General features: G+C 42.7%; 2 protein-coding genes across 20 annotated transcripts in view; one reads left to right on the forward strand and one right to left on the reverse strand.

The window, feature by feature from the left end:
* Window positions 1-122: 122 nt before the first annotated feature.
* On the reverse strand, window positions 123-8,030 carry marchf7 (membrane-associated ring finger (C3HC4) 7). 3 transcript variants are annotated; one of them, XM_062379658.1, is made up of 11 exons: window positions 7,877-8,030; window positions 5,310-5,509; window positions 4,030-4,176; window positions 3,716-3,875; window positions 3,382-3,567; window positions 2,115-3,294; window positions 1,829-1,998; window positions 1,635-1,738; window positions 1,324-1,428; window positions 922-970; window positions 123-751 (listed from the first exon to the last, which is right to left on the reverse strand). In XM_062379658.1, the coding sequence occupies exons 2-11, from the start codon at window positions 5,490-5,492 to the stop codon at window positions 660-662; spliced, it is 2,376 nt and encodes a 791-aa protein (XP_062235642.1). In that variant the 5' UTR covers window positions 5,493-5,509; window positions 7,877-8,030; the 3' UTR covers window positions 123-659. The 3 variants fall into 3 exon arrangements, with proteins under 3 accessions (XP_062235642.1, XP_062235481.1, XP_062235561.1); XM_062379497.1 differs by lacking the exon at window positions 922-970; XM_062379577.1 differs by lacking the exons at window positions 922-970; window positions 7,877-8,030 and adding an exon at window positions 7,597-7,863.
* Window positions 8,031-22,198: 14,168 nt separating this feature from the next.
* Window positions 22,199-24,547, forward strand: part of baz2ba (bromodomain adjacent to zinc finger domain, 2Ba) — a 65,616-nt gene continuing 63,267 nt past the window's right edge. For 10 of the 17 annotated variants that reach the window (XM_062380062.1, XM_062380253.1, XM_062379930.1 and 7 more), the window contains exon 1: window positions 22,200-22,554. The gene's annotated coding sequence lies outside the window, so the exon portion shown is untranslated. Of the gene's footprint in view, window positions 22,555-24,547 lie in introns of all 17 variants that reach the window. The other 7 variants (XM_062379772.1, XM_062380421.1, XM_062379851.1 and 4 more) reach the window with 1 other exon arrangement.

Genomic DNA, 24,547 nt, shown 5'->3' on the forward strand with positions numbered 1-24,547 from the left:
ACGACAAATCAAGATGTAGACCAACTGACCAACTTATCAGTGAAGACATTTTAGTCTGTTGTGCTTTCAACATCAGATAATGGCAAATCTATATAAGGGAAAACGGGACTCAACAAAAAACCTTCAGTCCATTCAATCTTTATTTCCAAAATTAAAAGCGTGAAACTAGATTTGTACATAAAGCATTTCAGACACTGAAACAAAGATGAAGATGTTTGTTTTTTTGTCAACAGTCTCAGTGGAAATAATAACCAGAGGAAAAACAAGACAACAAAAGTACACAACCACTTTTCTGTTCTTCTCTGAAAATCTTACCATCACAACTCTACACTACATCAACCTTATATCAACATTAAAGCACTTGTGGTATAACAGTTAAAAAGACTTGCATTTTCATTGTTATAATTGAATAAAGTGCACTCTCTCAGACATGTACAGTGGTTTCCAGACAAGAATGTTTTTTTTTTTACACACCGGTTCAATTCGAGTTTGCATATTTGCAAAAGCCACGAAAGGCAAGACGTGCGTCTGTGCACTTGGCGTTTCAAAGGAGCGTGACGACGTCGAAGCGTGTGTGTTTGTGGGGGGGGGGGGGGGCAGCTCTGCAACTTGTCACCATCTGACCCACTTTCCATCCTCGTTCCACCACGTTCACAGAATTAATAATCCTCTTCCAGATCGTCGTCCAGGTCAGAGAACTCGATAGACGGCCGGTGGTCGTGCACCTCCCCGTCACTTTCTCCGTGAGGACCTGCAACCCAGACACCTGGAGTCAAAGTCTGCAGCCACGTAATCGATACAGCAATGTTAACTCACAAGTGAGGGATACACAGTAAACTGCAACAGACTGAAAATCCCCCTGGCAGCAGATGCTAACTGCCTTTCAACAAATAAAAAGCCACAGGAGAGAAGGACACATACTTTCAAGATTGTCCATGTGTTCGTGAAGGACTCTCACCAGGTTGAATAACTGGATGAGAAAGGGAAGAGTTTGCTTTTCAAGAGGAGCAGTCAACGGTTACACAAGTTTAATATTGATCTGAGAAGCTGTGGTTCAGTGTGTGTGAGAGGGTTCAGAGCCGACATGAGCAGAGACTGAGAGAAGCAGGAGGCTCTGTACACAGTAATGCAACCTGACAACAACACAATACAACTCAAGTTGCTCTTTCAGCCAAGGTTGAAAAACAGCATCTGTCATAGTGCTGAATCATCACTGTGGCTGAATCTAGAAAATGTGGTTGTCTGTCTGTCTGTCTGTCTGTCTGTGTGTGTGCCTGTGTGTGTCTGTGTGTGTTTGTGTGGTTGTGTGTGCCGCTCTCTCACCCCTGCTGCGTCAACAGCTCCCAGGACATCCGAGAACCTCTGTTCACAGAAATGCAGCAGCACCACCAGATAGAGACCACTGCTGATGAACTCGTCATATTCTGACTGCAGAGCAACAAAACACAAACACACAACTCAGCACACTGACTCGCTTCTTAAGGCTTATTAGAATGTGTGACAGAAGAAACCTGCAAATAAAATGCCTCAATTTCCATCCATCTGTTTGTGCAACAGTAACCTGGTCCAATAGTTTGAATCCATCAAAATTACAAATCATAAACCACACTTTCATAAAATCATTTTCTACTCACTTGCACGTGAGTCCTGTACAACTCCTGAATGTTGAAGTTGTCTATGTTCAGACGCAGCTTCTGCTTGCAGAGCTCACAGGTTGTGATGGCCTCCAGGTTCGTGCCTGAGGCCAAACAAAGAAACCATCATTGACTTGGTTGAGAGGACAGAGTGCTGGTGGAAGCTGCAGCCACGTCACAGGTCTGTTACTCACCTGAGCCAATTTTGGAGCGGAGCCACCTCTTGATGCAGTCCTGGTGGACGTACTGCAGACTGCCGGTGCAGCGGCACGGCTGAATCAAAGGGTTGGAGGAGGATTCCTCGCACATCTGGCAGATTCGGCACAGGTCGCCCTCATCCTCATCAGACTCTTCCAGAAGCAGCCTACAGCAGGTAGAAGAAATTAACTTCTACATCTGATAGAGTGCCCTTTTCGCTCCTGTTTCATATATAAAACTTTGAGAGTGCAGCTTTGAAACAGGACAGTCAGTAATAAATACCTCTCCTTGATCTTCTGCAGCTTCTCCTGATCCCTACCGGGGGTGGGCTTCTCCTTCTGCTCCTCCAGCTGGTTGTCAACCCCCCTCAACTGACTCAGAGAAGCTGAGATGTTTTCGTACAGAGCGACTCTGCGACGTGACGGAAACACAACCGGACCATCCTCGAGCTCAGGTAACGTTTCCTCCTCGAGTCGGCAGGGATGACCTGCTCCAAAGGCGTCTAAACCAACTGCTCCTTCCTCTTCACTCTCCTCGTCATCATCATCATCATCATCGTTGTCGTCCTCGTCATCATCCTCATGTGTCGCTTTATGTTCCACGTTGTCCCACCTCCTCAGTAGATGCTGTGGGCGGCTGTAGGTTTCTTCTGCAGGCGACTGGGCACTGTCGTCCCTCACGTGTCGTCTGAGCCGAGAGAGCAGGGGGGGGCAGCGGCCACGGAAAGAGGAGGAAAGCCAGGAGGAGCTGCTGCCTCCACCGCTGCTGCTGGTGGTGGTATTAGTACTACTGCCAACACCAGGCTCTCTCCACAATGGCATTCTGGACCCTGCTGGGCTGCTACGATAATTGCTGTTGCTTTCCCGGATGGGAGCGAGGTCTGCTCTACGAGTCCTGAGACCGCCAGAGGTCGTCTCTGAGCCTCCAGCGTCAGGGTCCACACTGGACGTCCTGGTTCCCTCGTCCCCGTCCACGGACTCTCCTCCGGTTGATGGACTGTCATCATCAAGGGAACGAGCACTGGAAGATCCACTAGAAGACTCTTGGCTGGAGCGCCGGGAAAACAGACGGGACAAGAGGCGTCGTGTGGAGGAGCGGCTCTCTGGCTCCACACCTTCGGGGGCCGGCCTTGGAGGGAGCGTGGCCTCCGGTCTGACCGTGGGGGTGGTGTACCATCGGGCTCGAGAGGAGTAGGACGAGGAGATATCTGAGGAGGTATCAGGAGTTCTTGTTTGTTCCTGAGATGAGCGGAGGGAGGATGAGGAGCTTGAGAAACGGCCTGTGGTTCTGCTGCTCAGGTCACGCACCGGAGGGGAAGAGCGGTGGGAGGTGGGGGGTGGGAGGTGGTAGTTTAGGGAGCTTTGTCTGGCAGAAGAAGAGGAGGAGGAGGAGGAGGAGGAGTAGGCAGTCTCTTTAGGCCGGGCTCCCTGTGCATACGTGGAGGTCACCCGGTCTGTCTGATCTGAAAGAATGAAGAGAAGAGACTGTGACGATGGATTTCATCAGGACGTGAACTCTGTGTTTACATCGAGTGATAAACGCTACGTACACGTTGAGGAGCCGACTCCAGGGGTCCGCATTCTTCTTTCTCCTAAACCTGAGAGACTGGGCTCATACTTTGCCTCCTGCTCCCTCCGGGACGACGACGGCTTCGAGGAGGAAGACGAAGACAACGAGAGCAAACGACATGAGCTCCACGATGAATCTAACGGGTCGTTGTGTTTTTCACTTAAACCTGAGAAAGAAACAAGTGCAACACAAGCTGTTAAGGTCTGCTGGGTTCATTTTCCAATGGAGATTAATATTGATTACAATGATCAGAACCTCACTTTACTCTAATTTAGATTTTGAGTAAACAGCAGTTTTTTCTATGCATTATTTACCTCTACCACTGCTCAGCCCACTGCTGGAGTAAGTGGATCCAGTGACTGAGGGGCTGGAGGTTCTGGAGTACAGTCCTCGGTTGCTGTACGACAGTTTGGCTCTTTTAGAATCGCCATCGTCGCTGGCATTCAACAGGCCTGAGCGGATCCCAGAATCAGCCTAGAAAAATTAGGGCAGATATTAAAAATAAATAAATATTAAGATTTCAATGACATTGATCAGCAAAACTCCTTCACCCTCTATCATGTACATATCAACAAATCAATGTTTAAAAAATCTATTTGACCCGGCTGTGTTTCTCCTGCTCCCGTACCAGTTTGCTCCTGCTGCTCAGAGAGGACTCGGTCCACGGGCGATCATAAGCCCGGCTGGAGGAGGTCAGAGACGTGGGAAGCTTCCAGTTGGAGGCGCGACTGTCGGAGCCGCTGTAGTCTCTGGTGGAGCTCAGGAGACGAGCATTCTGCAGAAGGAGAGGAGGAGAAACACGTGGCTGTAGTAAATGCTTGTGTCTGAACAAACACGTGATACAATAATTCAAAACATTGAAACACAGCTCGTAGGATAATAACTAATGGTGATTAACTGATAGAATAAATGATAAGCATACCAAGCGACATATCTGTGTGAATTTATATATAAACAACGGGATTAAACAGTTGGTGTGGTTTAGTGAGAAACACTGAATGAAAACTTAACTATAAATATATCACAGGGTCACTTTAAGGCCAGTAAATCTAGAACTGATGAACATTAAAAAAAATATTCTGCTTGAAAATACTATTTGTTTGTAAATGTTCATGTGACTCATGTCAATCACTTACATAGGTTTGAAGTATTTTAGGATAACAATATTGATTACCTATATTTATACAGCACTTTTCATCGAATAATATGTCACTCAATGTGCTTTATTATATTATATAAAACTGAACAGAAGCTTAAATGATCAAATCTTTCTTATAACCACAATAATAAATGAAACCAGTGAAGGGGAGGGCGTTGGACTGGTCTTTGCACTTAGCTCGGACTGTTCTGGAATGAGCAGGAAGAGCCAGACAGAACTGAGGCCAACAGTAACACTATCTTTTGAGACAGGCCTTTACGAGCAGCAGGACTGAAATACACAGAACATGTGCCAAGGAATCTAGGCTGCCCTAAAAAAAGACCTTCAAAGTGCTGCTGCTGCACCACAGATACATGCAGTTAGCTACTGTACCAGGGTCCCGAGGGACGCTGTCAAAAAAAATAGTACTTCAATGTCCTCTGTGGAATACAGTAGTCAAGCAGATGAAGCTCCAAGTCGAACAGAAACACAGATACAGTGGGATGGCATAGGTTCATATCACAAAAGTGCAAGTGTTACTGTTCCTGACACAAAGTCCTGCTGATAATCTCACTTTACATGACTTTTGCATATTTAGGCTCATTTATATGAAGCTGGTGTTAATCCATACTGACAAACACAGTAAACCACAGGAGGGGTGTAGTCCATTTGAATAATACTGAGTGAATTCATACAGAAGTGGGTGTGTATGGTCCGTGGCCTTTAGACACTCCTGTGTAATATCCCTGTAGGTTGTGCCATCATCCTACCTGTTGGTCCAGATCTGTTTTATAAGATGAAGAAGCCCTCGGGAAGCGGTCGCTGTTCAGCGTTGATTCACGACCGTACAGTCGACTGGAGCCCAGGGACGAGGAGGAGACCGCTGGACTGGACCCGTAGGACGACCTGGAGCTGGACAGGCAAAACGGAAGCCGGTGCGACCTGGAGTCCATGGTAGATTGTCTTGAACCTTGAGAGAAGAAATCCCCAAATAACATTACACAATGCAGCCTGATGTAACTGCATGATCAAAGCAGGAAGCTTACTACATTATAAATGCAGCAGTTATTCCACACCCAGTAACAAGAACGAGCAAGTCCGGCAGCAAAGACTTTAAAAAACAGGAACTCCCATTCTAACCAGGAACAAGCTAAATGCCCTGTCGTGCTCGCACGTCTGATTTCTAGATTGAGCACACGTGACCATGCATCTGTAAACACTAAGACCGGCGACCATGCTGCTTCCTGGACCTGGTATCAAAGTTGCAGTGCCTATCTTTGGGACTGTGAACTCCGTCACATGAACATGACACGACCAAGAAGCAAACGGCTGCAATACACTCTGCGCCTGAAGAAGCTAGATGCTACAAGATACTTGGATCATTAATTATTAAGTTGCAAAAACTAAATCTTACACCCAGTGCACAGTCTCACTTTAAAAAAAATCCAAGTTACTTTTTGTTCTAGTTGATGTATCCGCTGAAAGACAAATGTAGCCGGGGACCTGGGAGGGAGAGCAAAGAGTTTCTGACATATGGTTGTAAAGTTAGTGAAACTCTCTGGTAGTGATATGGATCCATGGACATTAGCTACAGCACCTGCGGTCAAAGATAGCTCAGCAACTGACTGACTGAGATGAAGAGCAGTAAATAAGGCCTGATAACAAAACACATTTTTAAACCATAAAACAGCACTTAGACCAAAATGTCTGGATTGCTGAGGTTAAGTTCTTTGCAGATATGTCACCTGAGATATATTCTCAGTTACCAGTTTATGAAAGGTACTTTTGCCCAAAACGTATGAAGTCAATACACACGATATACACCTTGCTACTATTGAATTATTTTGCCTGAAATACTTAAAGCATCTCTAATGTTTTTCCAATGCATTGCCCGTTTCTAACAACATTTTAAAGAAGGAAAATGCAATCAACGACAGCCACTAAAAGACAGCCTAATGACCATAACACCAAATCAACTGTGTGCACAGATCAGAACATGCACGGAGCGGTTGCAGTAGATTTAGCTCAGTTTACCTGGAAACGCTGGCAACTGACCACTTGACCTGTAAATAACCACGACGCTGACATCAGCTTTACTTTGCATTTTCCACCATGGCTCTTCGGGGAATCATCAAGCGAGCTCAACTTCTAACATTGAGTCGCTGATCATTTTCTGCACTACATAAAGTAGTGAACACATGATAAACATTGAGGTTTATATCGTATCACTGTTTGAAACCCACCCATGTTATAGTCATGGGTGGGACAACACAACTCCAGATGGGTGTTAATCATTTATCTAACCTGGATATTGTTAAAACACAAAAGTTAAGCAACAGTTTCAGATTAGTGAAACCTTAGCTCGTGTGTTTGAACAGTCTTTCCTTCCTCTTGGTTTAACTTCTCCAGATGGGGACTTCTGGTGTTCTCTACTCGGGTCCTGATTTCCTCTTTATGGTGAAGTTAACAGATACACTGACCTTTTGAAGTGTTTTCACAGTCAGGCAGAGTTAAACGTGAATCTCTGCCTAATGTCCACCAACACCCAGTAGTTTATTTCAGCTCGAGATAGTTCAATTTAAGTTTAGGAAGTAAACCCCTGCGTCTTTTAACTAACCCGAGCTCAGGGGCTAATCATTAAACCAACTATTATAACCTATTAAAGGCAGATAAGCACCTTAATTAAATCCAATCATCAGCAGATGTAGATTCATGTGAAAGTTGTGGCCGAACTTCACATTTACTGCATCTGTCTTTTATCCACTAGAATAAAAACAAGGCAAAACGTGAGTTATCGTATTTAGCTCCGTAGTTAGTGACATTTTAATTATTAATTAAATTGAATCTCTATAGTAAACATGGACAGTGACCTGGCGTTTTTCTCCCCGTTAACATTTTCCTGAATATATCGCTCTGCGTTAAACGTCTCATGACATGTCACAGCCGCAAAACATCATTGACTGATGACGTTAGCTAACAGTGGGGGAACAACGCGTCGTTTAGCGTCTTTAGCACCAGTCAAGTTATCTCTATAAAACCATTAACCCTTGAACCCACCAGCCTTAACGGGTCACATGTGCTGAGGGACCAGCTCAGCTGTCGTTTGTCCCCACGGCCGGGCAGGAGCTGTCAACTCGGTTAGCCGTAAGCTAGTTGGCCAGCTCGCTAGTTAGCCAACCTGTTAGCTTAGCATCCGTTCGCTGACAATAGGGACTTCCTGCGTCCAAATGGCGAAGCTGCAGCGTTTTTCCTTTGTTACCGCTTCGTTGACATGTGTAGAAAAGACACAGGTAACAAGCCCACGACCCGTTAAAGCGCTGTCAGCTCTGAGCCTCACCTTGGATGTGTCGCGTTCTTCGCTGTAGCAGCAGCAGCAGCAACAGACGGGGGAGGAGGAGCAGAGATGGCGTCTGTGTTGATGCTGCTGACACCAGGGGTCGATGCGGAAGATCAGCTGGGGTTGTCACGACCCGGTGGGCGTGGCTTCACGAGAGGATCGCTTCCAGGTGCTTCTTTATCCTCGTGCACGTGCTGCGTCCACGTTTTGTTTGTGGCCCACAGATCCATGTGTAGCGCAGCAGCCAATCAGCTGCGAGACACAGGGCTGATAAACACACTCACGTTTAGCAGGTGAGGACCATGGACTGTAGATATAACACTATGTGTGTAACACTGTGTGTGTAAACCATAAACAGAGACATTTCTCAAAATCAATTCCTGGAGCGTATATATATATATAAATATATCGGTGGTCCTCTTAGCTGTCTATATATATATATATATATATATATACCACCGAGTCTATATATATATATATATATAGAGAGAGAAAGAGAGAGAGAGAGAGAGAGAGAGAGAGAGAGAGAGAGAGAGAGAGAAAGAAAAAGATATTGCACTTAGAACCTACTTGTTTTAGGTGAGTTCTTCTTAAATACAGTATTATAGAAGTATTACTAATTCATCATGTATGAAAGATCACATATTATTGTATCAAAACCTTCATTTATAATGTATCAAAGCATTCTTTAACATATATAAATGTCTGACATTTTTAAAGGTTCAGTGTGTTGAATTCAGTGATATCTAGTGGTGAGTTTGCATGTTGCAGCCGTCCCCCCCTTCCAACATGAAAGAGAACCACAGGTTCATTTAAACTCAAAAGGTGTTTAGTTTGTCCAGGTTTTACTAATGTGAAACATGAGTGCCTCCGTAGAGCGGACCCGCTCAAGATATAAATATATTTATATTAAAGTATTTAAACATAAAAGTGATCATTCTAGGCTAAAGAAAAATACAATTTGTAAAATTTTGCACAAACACACTAGTGAAAACATCACTAGGATTATTTAATATTCAATTTCTGCCAATAGATCCCTTTCACCTAAATCGTACACACTGAACCTTTAACAGAGTTATTAACATCAACATTTTAATGGTGGAGAGACCTCCTGCCTCACGTATGCATAAGAAGACGCAGCTGCAGGGGCCGAGGTGTCCTCGGGTTAGATTAGAGATTCAACTGTGACGCGAAAGACAAACAATATGAAGTCTGATTAAATGTAAATGTGCTTTATTTTACTGAGTGGTGGAATTAAAGCAACGTGTCTGACACACCCTGCATTTACTTTACTTAACACTGAGATCATGTTACCCCTGAACATTGGTTAATGGGTAAACATGCAACTGGTATGAATAAATAAATACACTTTATTCATATAGCAATATTTAAAAACAGAGATGGAGAGAAGCAGGGACCTGGGTTTGTGTGAGTATTACACACGGTAGAATACTGAATGATTCATGGTCATCGGTATCAACAGGGAAGGAACAATTCTCAATGGCAGACTGGAGAAAGATAATGTGACGACTTGTTAGAATACTTCAAGAAGTTGTCCTCTGGAATCTAATCAGTTAATCTTTGAATCCAAGCCACAACTGATCAAACGTAGGAAGAAATTCCCTCAAGGTGGTCTTGAGATATCACATTCCCGAGGATAATAAACATGGAGAAACATGAGAGGACTGCAGGCTCACTCCACTCAAAGTAAAGCAAATGCCTGTGTGTGTGTGTGTGTGTGCTCTCAGTGTCTCTGTGGCTGTTTGAGACCCTTTTAATTATTGTTTTTCATTCGTATTACTTTTTTATTAATCACGACAGCAATCATTATAGTATTATAGTGTTTTTTATTGAATGGGTATTGTATGGGTGCAAACACCCTGAGGTGATGTAATTCCTGATCATTATTATAGTGGATCTGTGATAACTTTTATTGTAAGTATAAAAAGAGACGGATCAGTTGATACAGGGGTTCTTTTAAATCATTGCAAATGATCGATGACCTCCACTGAGATCGTTAGAGGCAGATTGCTGACTGCTGTTTATTTTAAGATTATTATATAATAAGGAGTTTAAGACCTTATTTAAGTATTTCTTTTTATTGACCATTTGGTTTCAAGTTTTGGAGTTTTGTTGCTATCCTTCTGTTTCATACAATGTAAATAAAGATGGCCGACTTCCTCCAGCGATCCACAAATGAAGCCAAATGATCCCAAATACGAATTCTGCCATCTTGTGCATTTTGAGTCATCAGCTACTGAGGGATGGACCCAGTGGAGCCGAGGTCCAGCTGACACACATGCTCGACCAATCGGAAGCCAGTCTCAGCTGTCAATCATCAAGTTTCACCAGGTTATTATTATAACAAATTGCTGATATAAACCAACTTGAAAAATATATACTTATATTGTTTTCAGTATGCTACAGCAATGAGATCTTTCTGTCATTGTTTTTCATTTTATTATGATTATATCTGATTACCTTGATAAACCTGACACCAGTTACCGACCTCATTTGATGGGCAGTTTGGATGTGAGGGAAAATGGTAAAATGTGCCACATGTGTAATATATGACAATATAATTTTAGTAGATACAATGAGAGCAGAGACGGGGCAGTAAATTATACAGTTTATGTGAGGATGAATAGATTTGTCATCATCATATAAGAAGACAGAAAATATGTTTTTTGAATTACCTCGTTTTTTCTGCCATGAAACTGACATTGTAATTGAATAAATCCATTAAAACGTCTGAATTGTAGCAGGTTCAAATTAAATGTATTTTTGCTTAAATGTTGATCTTTCTCATATGTATCTCATACAAACCGGTCATTAGCTTCTGACAAAACTGGGTCATGTGATGCGTCTTATGTGCATCGTGGCATCCTGACATTTTCAAAAGACCGCCCCAAGGAAGACATTGTAAATACAAGTCAAAATGAATAAGTGAAAACTTAGCTTACAGCTACTTATATGCTTCCCGGCAGTGCTGAACAAATGCCAAATACATAACAAGATTCACGAACACAGAAAAAGAAAACTCCTTCTAGGATTTGGAGCAGAGTGATCCACATCCAGAGAAAACAATGACCTGTCTTTACGGAGACTAATCCTTAAAAGTAAGAACTTTTTTATCGAAACCTGTTTTATAACAGTCTGTGGATTTTCTCTGAATGATGTAGAGCATTTCTTTGTGTTTATTTTTTACCAGCACCCAATTAAATATCATGATATATCATTTATTTGTTATTCAGAGATGGATATCTCAAATCCTGCATACATTAAGTTAAACAAAACAATCTGCATTCTTAGGTGATATGATGACGTGTATAAAAATACTGTGTTAACTGTGTAACTGTCAATTCTGGTTAAACCTGCTCTGTAACAGCTAAGACAGTGAGAATAATAAAGTCAGTTATTACATCAGTGATCTCACATGTTACAGTCTGAAAGTAATACTCATCGTAAATAGAAGAGTATGAATGTTTGGTGAGAGCCACAGGTGAGAGATAAAAGCTTTTGGAGTATTCAACCAAATCTGATTCTTTTAATGACACACAAACACACACAGAGTGTACACACACAGTGTGGTCCAGGGGTGACGTCATTATAAAAGACAGAGGAGGCTAATAGCCACTGAGAGGCACTGTAGTTCACGCTTTTCCTCCCCACAGCCTTTTGAAGAGCCAGTGGAGCTTCACCATTATTTGCATGCCAGAACTTGGTGTTTGTTTAGTCGGGGAGGCAATTAAAGCCAATTCCAACAGGTTTAATTAGATTGATTTGAATAATTGTTTTGAAAGGCACTGTAGATCCCATCATCACGGTAAATCCAGGATTAGGGGCACTCATTTGATTTGCATACTCTTACGTCTAATTCAGCAGACCTCAGGAAGCATTGATCAGAGATAACTATGAGCACTTTTTGTTTTACTGTTGCAGATACAGGCTTTATTGCGTCTTTCTTTTTTTTCCTACGGAGTAAAATCAATGTATCATTTAAAACTGCTGCAACACGCGGAATTCATGTTAAGTGTGTGAGGGTCCAGGAAGGTCAGTTTGGAGCGGAGAGGGGGGGAGCGCTGTTATACAGCAGATGCATAATAACGTGAAGGTCAACAAGATACTCATCATGCTCGGTGAAATGCAGCACTTAAAAGGGCCAGCGATCCATTATTAGTTGCACGTATGCGGCGGCGAAACGGTGATCAAACCAAGTGTAAATCTACCCAAGGCTAGCACAACAAGAGGTGAAGGAGAAACAGAGAGCGAAAGGGGATAAATATAGGAGGGCCCGAGCTGCAGATTAATTGCTGACAAAAAGGACACATGACCGAGACAAATGAGGAAGTGCAAGGTCTGGTGAGTCGGGGAGGAGGCTGCCTCGATCCACTTGTGGGTCTGTAGGCCAATGCCACCCCCTCCTCCGATACCCCCACGACTCCTTCTGCCTTCAGACACATGATTCTCCACTGCAACATGAAGGGAGACTACAAGCTCTCCTCCCCCCAGTGCTGCTGATAGGACGATAATGGAGCATTCCTTGGAGTTGTTTCTCATTCATGCTAGCTGTGACAAGGGAGGAACACTTTTTTTTTTTTTCCACTGAGGGCAGCTAACTCTCTCAGCCAAGATCAGTGGCATGTAACCTGAGAGTCGCGCACAATGCCGCCCTCTCACTCCAATCTTCTCATTTGTCTGCTGTGGATATGAGACGGATACTTACCTGTCTCTCTGAGAGTGTTGTTCATTTATTGCAGCTGCACCGGGTGGCATGGTGCGACATCAGAGTTCCCTATGGTGTATGACAAAAAATAGGCCATTATTGCATTTTGGTGGGGGAGCTGTCCCATTTATCAAAACCAAATTGCTAGAGAAACTCGAAATCCAAAGTTTTACGAGAAAACAGAGGTGTTGATGTTTACACGCGACTCATGATATTAACTTTAGCTTGAACCTTAAGACACAGGAGGGGGAAAACTGTGCAAGAATGTCTGGATTTGTCCAGCACTGTGTAATCACAAAGGAATGTCCTGAGACATTTCTGCTTTTCCTCTGCAAGACCCCTCTTTTCCCACGGCTTGTACAGATCTTGAGAATCTGTTTCCTTTCGCTCTCCCTCCCTTCGTCTCCCTTCCTCCCTCTCCCTCTCTCTCTCCCTCTGTCTCTGTCTCTCTCTCTCTCTGTGTTTGTGGAGACACATGAATATACCACAAAGGCCGGTTTATAGAGAACTACAATACAAGCCCAGTGTCTTCACCAGCACAAAGAGCAATAGTCTATGCCTTCTGAGAGACCTCGAGGAGGCAGCATCTAGGTTGAGGTTGTGAGTTATTTCCAGTTCGAATCAATCGGAACTTTCATGGAAATAAAAACACAACACAGCAGAATTGAGTAAGCTCTGAGCCCATATTATAAGTTGCTGTCCCTGAGGGAATTTCCTGTTTTGTGTGTTCAGGAACCTCAAGAGATGTGTTTTGAAGGTTAAGAAACGATGTAGAACAAAATGAGGCTAAATGCGGCCAAAGATTTGGGTTGAATGGAGTTTGTTTGCTTTCAGTTCAATATCTCCCTTTTAAGATCATCTCAGGTTAACTTGAGACCAGGCGGATATTATTAGTTATTATTTGCACTTTTGTAATTGAGGAACTCTTTGTTCACTTGATGGTGAACTGGTTATTGTAAGAGTGTATGAGCCTGCTTTAAACACAGGACTGCAAACATACATGTGAATGGATCAAATGCAAGGCCACATGTGTTAACACTTTACATTACATGTTTGAGGGGGGCACCATCTACAAAGTGAACTACTTGTGGTTCACTTCTCTCGCTGTAGCTTTGCTCTGAACATAAATCCTATAGGGCTGCAAAGATTAATCCATCAGTCATCTAGCACTAGATTTATAGTTTTTTTTAATGAAAAAAGTACAAATTAGCAGTTTGAGCTTCTCAAATGTGAATATTGAAAACGTGAGATTCTTTGCTCCTCTAATAATGACAAGCGACATTTGAGGAGGGTATCTTGAGGTTTGGGAAACACATCAACATTTTCTGGACCAAACATCTAATCAATGAATCAAGAAAATAATCAACACATTAGTCGGTAATGATAATAAATAAAGCCCTTATCCTATCAGGGTACATTTTTTAATTGAGATTCAAATGCTCTGCGGACAAAATGAAGAATCATACACCTGATTACCGGATGAGAGGGAGCCCGTGACTTTTAGCAGTGTTTCACCCTAACCACTAAAGGCTCAAACACATTTCCAAGGATTCAAAGAACATTTGTTGGTCTTAATGTTCCCCAGACACAAAGTGACATCTGCCTTCCTCCCCTGCGTGCCTGCTGCTCTTTGTTCGGGGGAGCTCTGAGGGGAGAGCTCATTGAAGGCGAAGATGATGTCACCATTGTGATCATTACTGTGCGGTGAGATGCCCTATTTTTGACCAGGCGTCACTGAGGGCAGGCCAAAATGTCCGCCTGCACACTGCCAGGAGGAACAGTGGCCTGCCAGTATTAATTAACACAGGGCCGGTTTTCATTAGTCCTAAAACCGTCTTAAGACCACCCCCACAGGCCGACCGACCCAAGACCACGTTCAGATGCTCGTCAACAAATAGATCATCTGAGCAGCCTGGCGAACGTCTGCAGACGTGTTCTTAACCTCGTGGTCCGGACTCTTTTGTCATAGTCTGTTTCATGCTCATTGAACAAAAGATTTATTCAGTATTTCCAGTTTATCCCTCTTTTCTTAGACAAATGTGGACACGTATATGTGCATTTATTTCCCGCTGGAAAAAAGATTCTGTTCTGCAGGCCACATTGTGACCAAGATGTGTATTTACCTTCACTAACATCAGACCTTTACTGCTTCACTCATAGTTATTCAGTAACTAATCACTCGTCCTGCCCAGCTGGATAAATACTCCAGTTCAGTGTGAACATGTCTGTTGAATCATTTATTTTTCCAATCAAAGAAATTAATATAAACGGTTAATTATTAAATGAACACAAACACACACTGTCACATTGATACGACACATGCACAAATACTATGTGTAAAAATTAATTGCAATTGGCTTCCGGGGACAAATTAGTGTGTATTTAGTTTAAATGGTAATTCTATTGGCTAAATAGGCATTTAAAGACTTGTATCACTGTAAATGAGATCATTACAGCGTACGACAAATATATATTTAGTTTTCAAGGGATCGTGTTTGACACCTTCGCGCTTTAAAGCTTCATTCAGCAGAAAGGATTCATAATGAAACTTCTGAACGTGCAGGTGTGACAGGCTGACAGACAGATGTTAACACGCTCTGACTTCAGCGTCACAGATTTCTGTCACCCCAAGCACACAGATCAGATTGTTTATATCTCTCCTCTGTTTTTATATGGTGGGTTTTATTGTTGTAGTTCCTCTTGCACTTGTCTTTTATATAGATTTTGTTCCCTGGAAGATCTGAGACAAATTAATAATTGGTATTTCCTAACACCCTGATTTTAGAAAAACACATATGAATTCTCAAAATCTCACATAGCCAACTCCATTCTTGTTAATAGCAGTAAATGGATGCCTTTCTCTAAATAACTCTGAGGTGAACGTCAGCTCATGATGCAGCTTAAACGAGATTATTTTGCTGAGACACTTCCAAAAATCTCAAAGTGTATTTGAGCACTGAAGCTTCAAATTAATTAAAAAGTGGGAAGAACTCAAAGAGGTCTGTTCCGAATATTAAAAACACAGAGAAGGCAAATGTGCAGGTGTGTTGTCGAAGAATCAATTAAATAGTCAGAATTAGAGCTATTTCTGATTAAATCTTATTTTGAAAATATATTTTCTAATTTAGCATTGTCGATAAAACGAAAATCTTTAAACTTCAACATAATATAAACTGTGTTACAAGCACTTTAAATCATAGTTTATATGTTTTCGCAAAAAATTCTTAGATTTTATATATATTTAAAAAAATCTGCATCAGTGGGAAAACTCGTCCCTTTTCTCTGACGGCCTTGACGCACTCCGTCTGAAAATAGCTCGCTCACATGATATATGCCTGGACATTTATTTTTGCATTTAGATGAGACTTTAAGGTCTATAATTAGACAATAGGAAACATTTGATACAATGCATTAGCCTCCATGTCACTCTGGACCTTTTATCTTTAATACAGGAGCTGAGAGAATAAACATGGAGGACAAACCTAAGCCTGATTCACCTTGCACACAAATATATGTGCTAGTTTTTTATTATTATTGATGTATCAACATCAGGGTATTTTTTGTCAAGTAAGGTTTGGTCTTATGATTATAGGCATGTCCGATTTGACAAGTTATGATGCTGAACGCGACGGCCATTTTCATGTAATAGAAGCGCAGTATCTTGACATGTGTTCAGAATGGGGTTGAACAGAGGTATTTAAAGGGAATGAAACACGTTCCTGTCGTTATTGTCCCACTGTCCTTGAACTAAACTGATCCTCTTCACCAGGCAATTTGATTCAATTATCCTTTATTATGTTTTCGATACACATTGACAATAGTTCTTTTTGTTGTGTTTCTTTTCTATGCTGTAAGTGAAGTTGAAATGTGAGATGAATCTCAGAAGAATCCTAATGTATGTGGATTTCAAACTGAAAACACTTCTTTCAGAAAGCCTGTCTTGCAATTAGGGATTTCATTTTGGGAAGTTACACTGCCTACTGCACCTCATTTCTATTTATTTATATCAGGGACTATGGCTTAAATGTTATTTTCTCATATTAAATAGGTGCTTTTATGTTATTTGGGCAAATGCTGCTTCAGTGAATCCCAAATTCCCTTTTCCCATTCACGAGTGCAGTATGTCCTAAATGAAAGTGGCGTTCATACTAAATGCTGATCATGTAGCACAAAGAATGGCTAATTGGCGATTAGTTACGAGTTCCACTGTCAGTATGTTGCAGTGTGTGTAACCGTATTCCCTTTCTACGCTTGATCCACATTTTCTGGGAACTCTCTGCCAAAGTTGTAAAATAAATAAAAAAAAGGATTCTGTCTGCAGAAGGCTGAACACTGTCAAATCTCAGATGACTGACGTTTCCAGTGATGATGTCTGTCGATATGAGCCGAGAGCCTCCTGTGGATTAGCATTTGAGTGGAATCTCGTAGCTTACCTTTGCATTACAAATCACCAGCGGTGACTTAATAGAAGCGGTTCTGTCTCTGTGGAATCCCAATAATGTCTCTTTTTTCCCCCTCCAAGTAATGGCCGTGCATTATTCAAGTAATGTTTGTGTGTTTATGTATAACAGACCATGTAAACCGGGGTTGTAAGAAAATTAAAAAAGCAAAACAAGACGACGCGGTGTCACAACTGCACAACGGTGATAACTAAACTCAAGCTTTCCATGTGGGTCAGAGAAGTGAGACGAACACAGCAAAACTGAACTTATGATAATAGAGGGGGGGGTGGGGGGTGGATTCGCTTATCTCCCAGAGTATTCTCTTGTGTCACAGATGTGCGTTCGCCGGCTGCAGTGGACAGAAATCAAAGCTCTTCGTATGTAAACCTTGATAAAGTAAAGCACTGAAGCTTGAAATTCCTTCGAGTGTGAAAGTCATTTGCCTTGAATAAAAATCCCCTCAGTCTGTCACATAATGCACAATAAGACAAACTGTCACTTAACTCTTATCAGTTTGTCCTGTTTGCATTTCTTTGTGGATCTTTTTCTTTCTTTTTGTCGGGCCCATGAGTTGAGGGGTAAATTACATGCCACTTCAATTTTGACTTGATGAAATTATAACAACCAAGTGCTCAGTTAGCTGTAGTTAACAGTGTTTAACAGTAGGGCTCCTTCAGGGTGATATTCATGTCGGCTGGAAGGGAAAATACTAGGTTGATTATCGAAGCTAAACCCCTGCACTTATGCGCAGATTCAGCAAATGGAAAATCTGCTGACATTTTGTGTGGTGCGTGCGTGTGTCTGTGTACACACTGATGTGGATAAAGATGTGTTTCTGTTTGATTCAAGGTCGTTTGGCTCTGCTCAGGTTGGGGTGACATTTGTTTGTGATCTCATTCTTCGTGGAGAGATGCATCACTGCGGGGCTGGGACTTGTTTCTCCACTTTCCTGGCACAAATGACTCCTCATTCCCAGAAAAGGAACATACTAATTCTCTCCCTCGCTCCCTCTCTCTCCCTCTCTCTCTCTCCCTGCCTCTCTTTCGCCATCAGTCACACACTGACAACATGTGCACACAGACTGCCTCTCCTCACTGAATGACAGTGTGAATGTACCTCATCAACGAATGACTCACTCTACTACTCTGCTATTATGATGATTTCTCCCTTCTGTGTATTACATCATGCAACAGAGGGTTCTGCTCAGTTACATTCACCACAATAAACACTCTCTGAGTGCCCTCGCTTCGCCTGCGCAGGGGCTTGTTCGTCAGCCTTGCATGGAAAACATTATTTAGTTGATTTGTCAAATCGCTTTTTTATCTATAGTTCATTTTGTGTGTGTTTACTCAAAGGCTCTTTTCTTTCTGAAAGCTGTGAAGGCTGACGATGGGGTCGCTTAAAACATTTGTGCCACTAAACCAATTCTAACATCCATTAACCTGCTTCCGGTAGATGTCCCCGGGGTTAAAGGTCAAGGATTAATGCATATTTCACTGTCACACTGATTCCCATACGCCATAGGTGTGGTTCGGCTTCCAGAATATTTATAATTGGGTGAAGCCCGACCCCCTTTTTCTCACTAAGAGATAGTGCGATAGCGATCAATAACAGTGCTCATCTGACATAATTGCTGAATTTTATGTCAGCGAGAGAATATGAATGTTCCTTGAGGCACACCGATATTCTACATATAGCAACCGCAAATTGGTCCCCCGTGCTTTAATCACACAGGCAGTTCAAATCATTGACTTTGCAAATCATTACATCTCACAAGGCATTGTGTTCAAGACTACTGATGTATTGAAAGGATGCCACAAAGAGGAGACACTACATGGATGGGAATAATTGCAGTTCTCTTTTTGCAGGGTTCTTATATTAATCCAAAACAAAAGATTAAATTAAACTCACAAGTTGTAAGATGTCGCGGGCAAGGGAGGAACAATTGCGCTCGACTCATCCTATGCAGAAGAACATTGTCTTAATTAAATTTATTGGGTGTTTATTTAATACTTATTATATGGGTCACAACAATAAGTGAGACCTAATTCAATTGCATGAAAAGACTTCCTTAGGCCACTTTTCTTCTGTGCGAACACTATTTTAAGCTCCATTTATGGTGTTCAAATTAAACATCTCAGAGTTGCTGGAAGCTTCTAGTGTTAATGGAATCCCACATAGTGGATTGTGTGGGGAGGAGAGCAGATGAATCTGTATTCCCTGAATGTGTCTGGGCAAAAATCAATAAATGCAAGCACAGCTCCTCGCCTCTGACGGCTGTCCCTGTCTTTGCATCGTGAACTAATAGAAAAATAATAATTAAATCCAAATCACCAGATTAATTTGTTTTCCATCAGTCTCAGGAGAGATCCTTTTTTTTTCCTGTTTCTTTAGTGGCTCATTATACTTTCTAATCAAGACAAAAAAAAAAAGTCCTTCTTTTAGACAGACATGCTGTCTCCCTTCCCCCTTCTCTTCCCTGTGGTGTGCTTTCTCGCATTGCAGTCATTGTGCTGGCACTTATTATGTTACAAATGACCGAGGTACGGCAGGCATTCTCAGTGTGCATGCAAAGAGGGCCCACCCTTCCACGCTGCTAGTGCCTTCTCCTAATGACGAGGCTCAGAGTGCCCCACCACGCCACCCCATGCAGCCCTCTCCCCGTATTCCCGCCCCCATGTGCTCTCTTTAATGAAGATTCTCCAATGCAATTAAAAAATCCTTGCTTCTCGCTGCTACTGTATGACAAACAGAGCCACTGTCATTCCTCATGGCCTGTCATCCCTGCAACAAGAGGCGGAGGAGATGGAGAAATACACCAGGGTGCCAGTGGCTAGAGAGACAGATAGAGAGGATTGTGCGTGTGGGTGTGGGTGTGCGTGTGTGTGTGTGTTGTGTGTGTGTTGTGTGTGTGTGTGTATGTGTGTGTGTGTGTGTGTGTGAGTGAGTGAAGAAGAGCAAAACCCCCCATCTCAACAGGTAATGGAAAGGGGCAGAGAGAAAAATCAATGACCAAAGAACATGGAGAGCGAGCTTATAAAATGTTTTTTAACTGCACAGCACAAGCTGAATAAGGGCTTCTGTGTCCATCCGACCAACTCGGGAGATCGTGCATGTTTTATCAGACCCCCACCCAAACCCCACCTATTCTTCTTATCTTTGTTTAAAATGTGTTTTAAATCTGATGCATCAGAGGAAGTTCGGGTGATGCTTTTGGACGTGGTGACATAACAGCCGATCGGGGAAGAGAGAATAATTTGCCTTTATGGTCATTTATAATGTTTATGAAGCATTAATATGAATGTGCCCGTAAACCAACACTCCATCACGCCGCTAACAATGGCTTCATTGTTTGCGTGTGATTTACGAGGTATCTATAAACTAACAGCCGACAGTTTGTTAATCCTGTATAATACCTGTTAAAAGTGTGTACTGCCACTGGTGATGGGACACACCAGTTGGCTGCGGCTGCTGGTGACCCATCCTCGTCAGGGTGGGGCATCATAAGAACAGTTACCCACCCCATCTGCAAAAAAAAAAAAAAAAGAAGAAAAAACACACCACCACCACCACCGCCGCCCCTCCAGCCCACCCCCTTGTTGTTTTCCAGTTGAATGAAATAATCTTCCCCCGTCTGGAAACCCAGTCTGGGTCAGAGGGCCTGCGTTCAGCCTGTTGCTTATTGTGTGTTCAGAAGAGGAGGTAAAGCATACAATTAGGCACAGATGGCCGTCTTTGCCAGGCGATGTATTGATCCTATCCCGAAGAGGATCTGTCCCATTTCTGTGTTGATGTTTTTTTTCCTCTGTGTGTGTGTGTTTGGCAAATGCCTTCATTTTGGAGCCTGAGTTGTCTGATTTGTGTTTGTTTGATCATGTGTTTCTGAGCCGTCCTCATTTGGTCAGTTAATAGTGATACACATGGGGGGATCTCAGTGGCTCAGTGCTGAGGAACGACTGTAGGTTCATTCATGAAACCCGGGATTTTACTGATGTCGGATAAATAGAGGGAAGGAGATTCTGAAGGGAAAATGGAAAAATGACTGTTTATCTTTGCACTCGCAGCAATCAGACACAGCGTGAGCCCGTTACCTGCTTTGATATCGTGGTCAGTCGGCGTTTAGTGCCTCATGTGTACATGACAATATCACATTCTGGATTTGAAAACCTCTCACAGTTCTGACAGGAGTTGATCAGTGAATAGCTGCACCTTAGTCCAACTTCAATTCATCGGGTCTAATATGAGAGTTTAAACTGTTAGTCCAATAATCAACAGATAGAAAATCAAATCAATGGCTATTTTGGAAGATTGTGTTAGTATTTAACATGCAAAATGCCAAATATTGTCCTTCAGTGCTCGGTGTGTGCTTAGTACCTGATGTGTACATGATAATATCACATTGTGGCTTTTAAAACATGTCAAAGTTCTGACAGAGTTGATCAGTGACAGATGCACCTTAGTCCAAAATCAACTGAGCATTCAGTGTCTCTAATATAATCAATAGATAGAAAAAAATCTATCAATGGCTATTTCGACGTTTGTGTTAACATTTCATATGCAAAATGGCAAATATTGTCCTTTTCCACGTTATCGTGATACTGAACTTTATTGTTAAAGCACATTTTAAAAAGAATACATAAGAGATTAAGTGTCACCGACTAATCTGTAAGTTATTATTTTTTAATTATCAGTTTTATTATAATGAAAAGTCAGGACTGGTGTTTGTTTTATCCACCAAACAGTTCCTTGAAATATCTGTGAAAAAAAAAAATCTTGCTAAAAATCATAAAAAATAGCTGCTTATTAATTTACTTACAGCAATAAACCCAGTAATCGTTGCAGCTCCAGTAAATCCTCTATTCTCAGAGCAGCAAATCAAACAGGAAAATGCATCAAACCAGTATGAATCAAAGTGACAATAAAGTCATATTCTTTTATAAAATGAAATACCAAACGCATAAAAAAAAAAACGTGTTTATGTATTTAAGTCTTTAATCTTTGTTTATTATGTCATGTGTTTGCTCCGGTGGCCCGATCATCGCCATGAGGTCCGCAGGACAAGACGCGAACAAACGGATTAATAAATAAAAGTTGCATCGATGTGACACGTTCTTCTAAATGAAAGAAAAAAAGAAGTGAGGACGGTCAGCGAGAGAAGGATCCGTCGTTTCCGCGGCCGCTGCACAAATAATAAGTTTTTCTTTGTGTGGCGGTAGTGAGCTGACGTCAGGTCGGTTCCTTGAAGTGGAGCTGAATAAACCTTGAGAAGAGTCTCCTTCAATCTGCTGTTAGTAACTAACACGCGCGCTCACACACACACACACACGTCGAGACTCAATTACTGCCCAATTCCCTTCTTTATCATTCGTCCCCGACCTCTTCCACAAGCTAAAGGAGGAAAAAAAGAGGCGAGAAGCAGGAAGAAGACCGAGCCGAAGTGTTTAGCAGAGCTTAGGAGAAGAGAAAGCCCCACGTTGGACATTAAGTAAAGTGTCGAAACTAAAAACAAGGTAAGTGTTTTATTTCCTCTGACGCTGTTTTGTCTCTTTTTCTTTCCCCTTGAAGCCTCATCGCGGTTAGAGGAAGAAGCTGCGACCGGAGCCTCCGTCGGTTCTAGTCTCTTTTCGGTGTCGCTCCTCTCCGCGTTTTATCACAGTTTTCTCGGTGTGTCCCTCCAGCACTTAGACGGTGACACGGCCGACGTCCGCTCCTCTTCCTCCGGGGTGACCCGATAGTGGGAACCGTCTTTGTGTGTCCCTTCTCCTCTCCCCCCTCTGCGGGTTGTTGTGTGTCCGCTAACTTGTGTCTTTTAAACCGCTGGGAGGAATTCAACTTTTTCTCTGGTTCTCGGTTCGCCGGGTAGTGTCGCGGTGCAGTGGCCGGGTGGAAGCGCAGTTGTTGCGGGGTGTTTTTAGCGTATTTTCGCGGACGGGGGGACATGTGGAAGGAGGAGAAGGGGGGCTGGAAGTGCGAGGCGACCGCCGCTGGTCCTCGCTCGCCCGTAGGTTAAAACCCATCCGCTCTAATGGCCTCTCAAGCCCGCAAACACAAACAATTAGCAGCAAACACACAAACCCCCCTACACACACACGGTCGGACGTGTTGTAAACATGTATCTTGTGTGTTTGTTTCGGTCTTTTGCGGAGAAGGCTCCGGAGTTTTTTCCGCGTTGTTTAGCCGCACTGCTCGCCTGCCGGCCCGGGGAGGAGGAGGAGGAGGAGCTGCTGCCGCCGCGGTCGCTTCCTCGAGCCGAGCAGGCGACGCAGGCGGCGGCCGAGTTGTCGAATCTTATCCCTTTGTGTATATTACAATATCCTCCATCTTTCTCCCCCCTGCCCCTTCCGAAACAACAAGCCTCTCGCCATCTTGGTTATTTTAAATTCGTCCCCTCTGAAGCACCCCTGCCGTCCCCCCTCTACCCCCCCCCCCACGCACACTCACACAAACACACTTTTAAAAGGAAATGTTTCCACGTTCTTTTCGCAAGTTTTACGAAAAGTTTTTTAAATACTTTTTTTTTTAACACAAAACCCACAACAACGCGTCCTGTGCGTGGGTGTTTAAAGGGACATAGAAGACGGTTGATGGTTTGTCAGAGAGGATTTAGACTCGTGTTATACATCAGAAGATGGACGTGTTGTGTGTGTTTAAGACAAACGTATAAGCCGAGGTGGTGCAGGTCATGGTTGTGGTGTTTTTCGCACAGATGCTGGTGTTTGGGTTTCAGTCGCAAATTGAATTAAAGCATCACAGTGTCTTTTTTTTTTAAAGAGGACAATGTGAAAATGGGGGGGGTTCAGCGTTTTAGTCACTGCTGCTTTTTGTTTATCTCCGCAATTGCACATGAATGAATGAATGGAGGAGGAGGAAGGAGGGAGGGAGGGAGGAAGAAAGAAAGGATGGATTTTAATTACCAGGAATCCTATTAAGGGAAGGACAGCATAACACATATTTAATATATTAGTGGATGTCGCTGCCAAATGCTTTTGAATCCCACAGTTGTTTGAAATAAACGTATAGGAACTATTTATTGTCCTATGAAGAAACGTCTGTTGGCAAATGGTGCAGTGTTTGTTTACACAAAGTTGAATTGATGTGATTGATTGACAGGTTGTGCACACTCATTGTTGTGCACACACACACACACACACACACACACACTCACGCACTTGAATCCTTCCCGGCTAAGCTGTGCTCCAACAGTTTAGACGGGAGGCTCCTCTTATCCAACTGACTGGAAAACGGTGACCTTATTCAATTCCTGTCGTCCATCTTAACAGGAGATGATATTTTGGCTCATTGCGATCAGCCCTCCCCGTCAGAGTTTGAACAAAAAAAACAAAACAACTGACTTGATCTCACTTTCTTCCCCATGTCCCGTTAGCAGTTTGAGGAAGAGGAGGGGGAAAAAAAAGAAAAACAAACTGGGTAAATGCTTTGAAATGGAAAATGTGATCATTTCACCTCCCACCTCTTTTGTTTGCCCGTTTATTGCTGCAAAGC

Source organism: Platichthys flesus, chromosome 1 (assembly GCF_949316205.1).
Source record: "Platichthys flesus chromosome 1, fPlaFle2.1, whole genome shotgun sequence".
Lineage (NCBI taxonomy): Eukaryota > Metazoa > Chordata > Actinopteri > Pleuronectiformes > Pleuronectidae > Platichthys > Platichthys flesus.

Bases quoted from the DNA above. Each gene is read 5' to 3' on its own strand.
- marchf7 (XM_062379497.1), bottom strand. From the start codon at position 5,492: ATGGACTCCAGGTCGCACCGGCTTCCGTTTTGCCTGTCCAGCTCCAGG. The intron at 1,739-1,828 runs GTGAGTAACAGA...GTTTGGCCTCAG, and splicing joins CCGCTCCAAAATTGGCTCAG to GCACGAACCTGGAGGCCATC. The intron at 752-1,323 runs GTGAGAGAGCGG...TCTGGGTTGCAG, and splicing joins GAGCTGTTGACGCAGCAGGG to GTCCTCACGGAGAAAGTGAC.